The following is a 10,000-nucleotide window of genomic DNA, read 5'->3' as shown; positions in this document are numbered from 1 at the left end:
AACATTTTATGCTAAAAAGGTTCTATAATGACAAGAAAGAACCCTTTTGGCACAAAGGGTTCATATCTTGAATTTTGTGATCATTCACATGCATTCATAAATGCATTAGAATACACCAAATAATGCAGTGAAAGAACGCACTCAAAATGCACACGCACTAGTATGACTTTATCGTGTAACTTTACATTAGCCTAGATGCCTGCACTTTATAGGCACGATTTGTTTAGTTTTTTAATATAATTGATACTGTTAAAAGGCAAATCATTAAAACAAAAAATACTAGTTCACATTTCACACCTAAACAAGAGTGGAAAATGTAATTAGAACTACTAAATTTAGAATTACTAAATTAGTTAAAAATGCCTATCCATATACAGCTATGATTTGCGAACCCCAAACTGACTCAAATGATTCGCGAACCCGCTACGAACTCCCGAACTGCTTCAAATGATTCACGATCCCCAAACTGACTCAAATGATTCGCGATCCCGCTACGAACTCCCGAACTGCTTCAAATGATTCACGATCCCCAAACTGACTCAAATGATTCGCGATCCCAAAATTCACTCAAATGATTCGCGATCCCGCTACGAACTCCCGAACTGCTTCAAATGATTCGCGATCCCCAAATTGACTCAAATGATTCGCGAACCCGCTTTGAACTCCCGAACTGACTCAAATGATTCGCGATCCCAAAATTGACAAATGATTCGCGATCCCGCTACGAACTCCCGAACTGCTTCAAATGATTCGCGATCCCGCTACGAACTCCCGAACTGCTTCAAATGATTCGCGATCCCCAAATTGACTCAAATGATTCGCGAACCCGCTTTGAACTCCCGAACTTACTCAAATGATTCGTGATCCCAAAATTGACTCAAATGATTCGCGATCCCGCTCCGAACTCCCGAACTGACTCAAATGATTCGCGATCCCGCTACGAACTCCCGAACTGCTTCAAATGATTCGCGATCCCCAAATTGACTCAAATGATTCGCGAACCCGCTACGAACTCCCGAACTGCTTCAAATGATTCGCGATCCCGCTACAAACTCCCGAACTGCTTCAAATGATTCGCGATCCCCAAATTGACTCAAATGATTCGCGAACCCGCTTTGAACTCCCGAACTTACTCAAATGATTCGTGATCCCAAAATTGACTCAAATGATTCGCGATCCCGCTCCGAACTCCCGAACTGACTCAAATGATTCGCGATCCCGCTACGAACTCCCGAACTGCTTCAAATGATTCGCGATCCCCAAATTGACTCAAATGATTCGCGAACCCGCTACGAACTCCCGAACTGCTTCAAATGATTTGCGATCCCAATACACATAATGCTATAAAAGTGTGCACATTGAGAGAAATAAACAGCAGATGTTCACGTTAAAAACTTCTTTAACTTGAGCAAACGCTGCTAATACACATACATTTGTTAATAAAGTAAATAAAACGAAAACATGAATGTTTTAATGCTACTGAATAAAAATAAATGATCCACTCGAAAGTCTCTGCTCATCATGAACAAGGACATGGATCAGCGATCTGCGTCTCGGGCCAATGACGTCACTTATAGGGAGGCATGTTGTACACGCCCCCGTCCCTTGACTCCGCCCCCACGTCAAAACAGTGCCACAAAGCGTGATTGCAGAAAAGTGAAGCGCAAAGGAAAAATTGCATTGCAAGCTCAAGCAAGACTGACACGCAAAATAAAAGCAGCGTTGCAAATAAATTAATACATTTTACCATGAAAAATATTTATTGCAAAATCATTGCTTTCGCACTGTTTCATTTGTTTTGCAATTCTTAATTTTTGTTTGCAAAAAATAAAATGTATTTTCCTCAATACTTTAAATAAAATGTTTTAAATTTGTTTTTATTTTTTTTTTGTATATTTTAAACAAGGTAAATATTTCTTATTTATTAAAATAAAAAGTCACATACATGGATTTTTCTGGGCTAAGCCCCGGATCTCCACTCACCTTAGAACCATCCCTGACTCTATGTATTTGAGTTAAATCATCTTAATGCTGGATGTGTTTTAGGTTTTGTCTTCTCCAGATGTTCACTGATGGACTGGAGTGCTGTGGATTATTGTGATGTTTTTATCAGACTCTCATTCTGACGGCACCCATTCACTACAGAGCATCCATTGATGAGACACTGATGCAGTGCTGCATTTCTACAAACCTGATGAAGAAACACACTCATCCTGATCTCAGATGAACAGAGAGTGAGCACTTCATCTTTTTTGAGTGAACTGTTCCTTTAACAGTCACCTCTTTCCTTATGTAGAGGAAGGACTGTCTAACACTCATTATAAAGTGATTAACCACACAGATCATGTTCCTCCGTGAGCGCTTCATCTAATGACTGACTGTGGATTGAGGTAAGATCATCATCACACAGGATCTGTGGAGGACACAAGCAGCACTTTTTTTTTTTTTTTTTTTTTGAGGTGCATGAGATCAGATCTACGAGGCCTGCGTTCAATCAGCTCCTAAAAGAAATGACAGAAAAGAAGCCGACGAAAGGATTAAATCCATTTTTTGGTGATAATATATCATAAAGAGAGTTTTCTAGGCATGTCTAAAGGCTGGTCATGTTTCACCAGTGACTCCAAATCAGGTGAGGGATTCTCAGGGTTAACATAAGACAGTTCATAAGCGTGAAACCTTGTTATTTTGCTCTGGTTTGTTCCACAGCAGGTGTGTTGGAAGAAATCTCAAGAACTTCTTAAAATGTTTCACTGATTAAAGTGTTCGAATGGGCGGCACCTGCTGGTCAAAGCGTGGAAGTGCAACAAAAACTCATTTACAAACCAACTGCACATTTAATCTACAAATAAATTTCTGTAAAACTTGTTTTATGTATCATTAGAAGCGACAAGTATCGGTTTAGGTTTTGAAGTTTTCAAGTTGCTTCAGAATGAGCCTACATTATAAAACAGACAGCTGTGACAAACTAACCAGAGATTCACTCCCCAGTGCATAAAAACACTTTATTAAACACAACTGCATGTGCAAGCATGGAAAGAAGCAGCGCTATAAAATGCCATTACATACTCCAAATGTAAAACATGCAAAGATGAAACATTAAAAAGTCTGTCACATAATTTAACATTGAGGTTCTGTGCAAAGGTGCTTCATCAGTCAGCGTCCCGTATATGAGCCGCAGTGGATTATACCTGCTGAGACGTGACCTGTCCACACACACACACACACACACACACACACACTAGAGTTTAACAGACGTACACAGAATCCTTCATGTAAACGGATCTGCTCGACCGCATATACAGAGAACGAGTTCATAGTGGTTCAGAAGGTGACAGTTCACCCCAAAATCAGCATTCTGTCATCATTTACTCAAATCACACAAAGCTTTGACTGCATTTCTTCAAGAAGACACAGTAAAGACAAAAAACACTGAGACATTTCTCTAAATATCTCCCCACAGTCAGTCATATGGGTTTGAATGACACGAGGATGAAATAAGAACAGAATGATGAACTGTCTCTTTAAATCAAAGTGCTGGAGCCGGAGCAGCCATCAGCTCTCATTACTGTAGTACAAGTGCAAATACTGTGGTGTTGATGAAGCAGCTTTGGTGAACTGGAATTAGTTTTCTGGCATCTGAAGTGGAAGGTCCAAACACTGAAAGCCATCTCGATACATTCATCGCCAAAACAATCCCAAATAAGAGCAGGAAACACATGAGAATAAACAGAGCTCGAGCGACTGAAGATCACCAGGGTTTAAACGTCAGATTCAAAACTAAAATCCACAGTATTAAAGTGATTCAGACTGAACTACAGGAACACAGATAACACACACTCAATCTCCCATGATGCACTGGGTTTCTGTGGGCCTTTTCACAATTTAAGGCTTTGAAAGCTCTTAAATCAGAGCAGAAATCATGAATTCATATCTGTGGCACACACATCTTCCTCAGTGTTTCTGTCTTGTTTTACAATATCTAAGGATTCTTAAATCAAATGCAAAATGAAAATATGAAGTCTTGTTTTATGAGACACTGGTCAAAAATGAAGTTAGTTTATGATTAAAACGAGAGCAGATAGATGAAGACTTGCTTCTCTTTGAATTAAGCTGATTCACAGATATTTGCTCTTGTTCTAATCATAAACTCATTTTGATCAGTTTCTCATAAAACAAGACTTTATATTTTATTTAATTGATTTAAGAACCGCAAGCTGGAGCTCTGCTGATTGGCTGTCAAATATTTGATCATTTATCAGATGGAAATAAAACAGTTATGTAGTGATGTGTATGATGGGTGTGGGCGTGAGCGGTGTGTGTCATGTGACAGGAAGTTCTTCATCAGTGAAGACGCGGGCGATAACTGCGATGTTTCTGCTCATCATCTGTGTGCTTTAAAGGCAGGTTCAGTTTATACTTTCATATTCACTGTGTTATCACAAAATACTGCTAACAGAGGTTACATTAGGGTAAAAAATCAGTTTGAATTCACAGCAAAATGCTTTAACACGGCCTGTCGACGCACGCGGATCCGTCCCATCATGCACCTGACGGCGTTCTACACAGGATTTCACAGAAATGATAAAGAAACAGAAAGTGCCTGGCGTTTTCCATCCGTCACCGTACAGTTAATCTCGAGGGCAGCCGTCTTCAGAGAAAACACGAGCTGTTCTGCTTATAGAGTCAGGACGCTGGACGCTGGTCAGTGGACGTGAGGTCACAGGGGTTTGCTGCAGCCGAACACACCGACGGGGAAGTGCTTGACGTGAGTCGGCCACTGCGCGGCCAGCTGGAAGAACTTGACCTCGTTCCACTCCACGCCATCGATGCACACTGAAACACACACACACCCTTTCACTTCCCATAACAGGGGCAGTTTGACTGATGTTGATATTGTGATAATGATTGTGGTGTGTGGATATTGTGATGTTCACACCTCGGAGCATGGTGTGCTGGTGTTTGGCCGTACAGATGAGCCGGCTGATGCCGTCGATCACCTGACTCTTAGAGTCCACGTCCTTCTCCTTCAGCTTCTTACTGAGGAAAATCACTGCAAGACACACAAGACAACAGCAGATCTGTTATTAACACTGACGCCATGAGAACGCCAGCTACAGGACCTGAGAGAAGCCCTGCCCTTCTAACTGCTGCACCTTTCTTGTTCTTCTCTTTGGTGACGACGGTCATGGCCATACTGTGAGGAGCGCTGGGATCTCCTCCGCTGGGCAGACGACTGACCTGCAGCGAGCGGAAGTTACTCTTCAGTGTGTTCTTCAGACACACGTCACGCTTCTCACCCTCACGCTTCTTCTCTCCGCTCGCACACGTCCAGTAGTCCACCTGCAGCCCCATCAGCTCTCCACCTGTGCACGGAGAACTACACACACACACGGACACACACACACACGAACACACACGGACACACACACACACGAACACACACACGCACACACACACACACACACACACACACACACACACACGAACACACACATCACAATCTAACTCTGATCACTTCAATGTTTGAGTTCTTATTTTTTACAGTGATTTTGTTAAACCAGTCAAACGTACAGTAATAGCATTACAGTAAATCAAATGAAGCAATAACAGTTCCAGAAACTGACTGATGGATATGAACAATCTTTACTGTACTCTCCAGAAATAAGTCACAGACAAGTTACATTTTATTATTATATTCAGAAGTAATTTAAAATACTGATAAAACAACACATTTAAAATCATTATGCTAATTTTTTTTAACAAAACCAAAATTAATGTTTTCACTGAAGACTACAGTTTGTTGATTTACCACTGTAATGTGACCCAGATGCACTCACACACACAGACACATACACACACACTCGTGTGATGATGTCATACCCCATGCCAGTGAAAACCGCACAGGCCGAGGGCGATGGGGGCGGAGTCACACACATCTCCTTCCCATAGGGTGTGGCTGACTGTGGCAGGGGTGAGGAAGCCACGCCCACATTCCCGCCCATGGCATCATCAGAATCCACTGAGAACAGAAAGATGCCACATGAACAGACACACACATCCTGTTTCTGATGACATCCGCTGACCTACATATGAGGAGCGGATGCACTGCTGCAGGCACAATATGAACAGGACTGTAAAATCTATTTATGTGTGAAGCTCGCAGACGTGACCTCATTTCCTGAGCACCAGAGACCTGCGTGATGACGCTATCAAACGCCCAATCATCACTGAAGCTCACGCTTGCATCACAGACATCAGCTGTGCTGAATGAGGATCTGAACTCACCTGATGTGGACAGACTGTGTTCGACGATCCCCACCTTCACCACCTGACGGCACAAGAGCACATCCACCATCACACACTCGCCAGCAGAAGGTTGCACATCAGATCTCATGTCAAATGTTCAATCGTGCAGTTAAAGTGATAGCTCAGGGGTGGTCAGTTCAGCTGCAGGTCTAATCAGACACACCTGAAGAAGCTAATCAAGGTCTAACGGTGACTAGAGAGTCCAGTCAGAGTTTAGGACGGACACTGACCACCCCCCGGGGAGCGCTCATCCAAACCTGATCATTGTGTCCTCATTTACTCTCCTCATGGTGTTCTTTACCGTGTGACTGTCACAGCAGAAGATCATCTGAGGAGTGTGTCAGTGTTTATCTTCAATGTTGCTCGGTTCCCAACATTCTTCTAATTTTTTTTTTTTGACAGAATGATGATGTTTGGATGAACTAATTAATCAATTTAAATCAGCAGCAGTATCAGTGGATCTGGACTCTCACCCCGATAAATGGCACAAATTTTTGGCACGAATCTTCATCCGGACTGCAGAGAGAGAGAGAGAGAGAGAGAGAGAGACAGCAGGTGAGAACGGCGCAGGCAGCTTCATGAAGCACACTGAACATCACTGGACACGTCTGACCAGAGGAACACAACATCACCATGAGATGAAACAAAACCATCCGTGTGAATGAGTCTCTGACACTGATGAGCAGTGCAGCATGGGAATACACACACCCTCCGTCTGACAATCTGGTCACTTTATAATAGTGTGTGTGTGAGAGAGAATGAGAGAGAGTGTGTGTGTGTGTGTATAAGCCCATGTGAGAGAGTGTGTTTGTGTGAGTGTGTGTGTGTGTGTGTGTTCATATCCTGTCAGATCAGACAGTGAGAGTGGCAGAATGGCACACAGGAGTCACAAAGATCCGTAGATCTTCAGGCGTCGATGCGTGTGTGTGACGTCTGAGAGATTCATGTAACACACACAAGCTCTGAGCGATGACAGGAAGCTCATGTGACTGGAGGTGGACAGCCAATCACATGTTGAGATGGAGCGGTAGAGGTCAGAGGTCAGATACCTGATGTAAAAATCAAAATACAAACTCCTCTTCCTTGGAATGCAAACAAAAGATGAGAGAAAACGAGTGCAGAAGTGTTATTATTGATATGATGAAAGTCTGCTGCTTGTGATGTAAATCAGTGAGATCTTTATAACAGTAGAGCAGATAAAATTATCTAAATATCAGTCTGTGCTCTATATCTTCAGTAATAAAAGTGAAAAAATCATGACATTTGCCAAATATGGTAACCCATACTCGGAATTGACATTCTGCATTTAACCCATCCAAGTGCACACACACACACACACACACACACACCCAGAGTGTCAAGGCACCGGTCTGATCTGGGTTTGTTTATGTTGTGTCCTGGTGTGTCTGGAGCACATGGCTGTCAGTTGATATTTGTTTGCCATTGCTCTATTATCTATTGTTACACTGACCTTGTTACCTTATTATCTTGTTAGGGTTAACATCTATTTTAGATCGTTAGTCACCCTTTATATTCCCCTCCTGTTTTCTGAATCTCTCCTGGTTATCCTCTCGGACAGTGGCTTAGTTCTGTTTTGTTTCTGAAACTCAATAAATCTTTGTTTTCCCTGCAACTAATTCCTCATCTGTTACCACCCTGACAGTTCAGTCTGGCCAGCATGGAATCAGCAAGGTCTGACTAGATCCGGGCAGCTGTCGTCCAGCAGGGGGCGCTGCTGGGTCAACATGCCACACGACTCACAGAAACTAGCAGAGAGGTAGATGCCATGTCCGCTCAACTTACTGAACCCACTAACCAAGTCAGGCAGTTGATGCGGGACCAGGACAACCTTTGGACTGCTATTGCCCGGGTAGCACCAGAACCTATAGGGCCATCTCTGCCGCTTTATGATGGGGATCCTAAGGCTTGTCGCCCGTTCCTGTCCCAGTGTGCAAACACATTTACCCTGCAGCCCACCAGAACTACAGTCTGGGAGAACCAAGCCTCTTACTGGTCCACATTTGAGCGGTTTGGTCAGGAGATGATCAAGGTGTTTGATCGTTCAGTCGCTGGCAAAGGGAACGGCCGGTCAGCTGGTGAGACTGAGGGAGGGCAAGCTGTCAGTCACTGACTTTTCCATTGAGTTCAGGACACTGGCTGTGCTTTGTGGTTGAATGAAGCTGCTTTATGGGATGTTTTTAGAGAGGGGCTCCATCCTGAGATTCAGGACGAGATTATAATCCATGACCTTCCAGCTTCATTTGATGACCTGGCGGATCTGGCGCTTCGTGTTGAGACACATATCAATCTGCCATCAACGGGTCATGGCTCACTCCTCTTGGCCAATCCCTCCTCGTGCTGTTTCTGAAGCTGCTACTGTTTGTCTGCTACGAGTTTGCTTATACTGTGGAAAATCTGGGCATTTTGCTGCAGCATTTCCTTTAAAAGCAAGAGCTCACCAGTAGATGGGTATTGGTAAGCATCACCCCTGTATCTGATTCCCCTGTATTTCTTACCCAGCTGCCTGCCATTGTCAAATGAGGAGCTTTTTCAAGGCCATGCTCAGCCCTACTGGATTCTGGGGCTGAGGGAAATTTAATTGATGCTACCCTGATGGCTTGGTGGGGTATTCCTTTATTACATCGACTGTCCTGCAAAAAGTTTGGCTCCAACCCCAATCAAACACACCTGCCTTTAATTTTAAGTGAGCCTGATGACCTTAATTAGCTGGTTCAGGTGTGTTTGATTAGGATTGGAGCTAAACTTTGCCGGACAGTCGATCACCAGGAGCAGGGTTGGGCACCCTTGCTTTACTAGAAGAAACTCATTGCCAGGGCAAGTTACTCACATCACTATCCCTGTAAGTTTAACTGCATCCGGCAAACATTGTGTGGAGATTGTGTTTTACTTCTTTGGGTCTCCCAGCACACATATTGTGCAACCCGTGGCTGGTGCGAATCGAGAATTCTGCGTTGGCATGGAGCTCTTTTTGTCACACATTTTGCCTGGGTGTTACCTCGTCTGCTGTTTTTTCTTGTTCTGTGTTTCAGGAGGAGCACACTGCAGATTTGACCGGTGTTCCTGCGGAGTGCTTCAATCTTCGGAGGGTCTTTAGCAAGTCTCGCACCTCTGCATCGATTACCGTGGGTTGAATGACATCACTGTTAAGAATCGGTATCCCCTGCCGTTGATGTCCTCGGCTCCCGAGCTGCTGCACAGAGCACAAATCTTCACAATGTTGGACCTCTGCAATGCCTACTACATTGTTTGGATAAGGGTAGGGGATGAGTGGAAGACAGCTTTAAACACCCCTATTGGGCACTTTGAATATCGGGTGATGCCTTTTGGGCCCCAGCTGTGATTAACTCTGTGCTTAGATTAACGCTTAGAGACATGATCAATGCGTACCTTGATGACATTCAGAGTTTTTCTTTGTCATTGCAGCATGTCCGTCAGGTGCTGCAGAGGTTACCTGAGATCCAGCTGTATGTCAAGGTGGAGAAGTGCATATTCACACAGACTCTGTTCCGTTCCTGGGAAAGATAATCCTGGCAGAGGTAGATCCTGCCAATGTAAGGGCCATCTCAGAGCGGCCAGTCCCAAACTCTCATAGAGCATTGCAGCGGTGTCTGGGATTCATCCGGAACTATAGTCAAACTGCTGCTCCTTTACCTGCTCTAACCTTCACGTGTGT

At 43.8% G+C, this 10,000-nt stretch overlaps 1 protein-coding gene across 1 annotated transcript in view; it reads right to left on the bottom strand.

Moving 5' to 3' along the window:
• Positions 1 to 2,976: 2,976 nt before the first annotated feature.
• The window catches only part of zmp:0000000755 (phosphofurin acidic cluster sorting protein 2), a 34,518-nt gene continuing 27,494 nt past the window's right edge, over positions 2,977 to 10,000 (bottom strand). The window contains exons 19-24 of the mRNA XM_052612315.1: positions 6,780 to 6,822; positions 6,286 to 6,328; positions 5,881 to 6,019; positions 5,154 to 5,377; positions 4,937 to 5,050; positions 2,977 to 4,833 (exon numbers count right to left, since the gene is read on the bottom strand). Coding sequence (XP_052468275.1) covers positions 4,718 to 4,833; positions 4,937 to 5,050; positions 5,154 to 5,377; positions 5,881 to 6,019; positions 6,286 to 6,328; positions 6,780 to 6,822 — 679 coding nt within the window. The 3' untranslated portion in view covers positions 2,977 to 4,717. The remainder of the gene's footprint in view (positions 4,834 to 4,936; positions 5,051 to 5,153; positions 5,378 to 5,880; positions 6,020 to 6,285; positions 6,329 to 6,779; positions 6,823 to 10,000) is intronic.

The sequence above is a fragment of the Carassius gibelio genome, chromosome A13 (genome assembly GCF_023724105.1).
Source record: "Carassius gibelio isolate Cgi1373 ecotype wild population from Czech Republic chromosome A13, carGib1.2-hapl.c, whole genome shotgun sequence".
NCBI lineage: Eukaryota > Metazoa > Chordata > Actinopteri > Cypriniformes > Cyprinidae > Carassius > Carassius gibelio.
The sequence above is the reverse complement of the archived record's forward strand: the minus strand, read 5'-3'. Positions and strand labels throughout refer to the sequence as shown.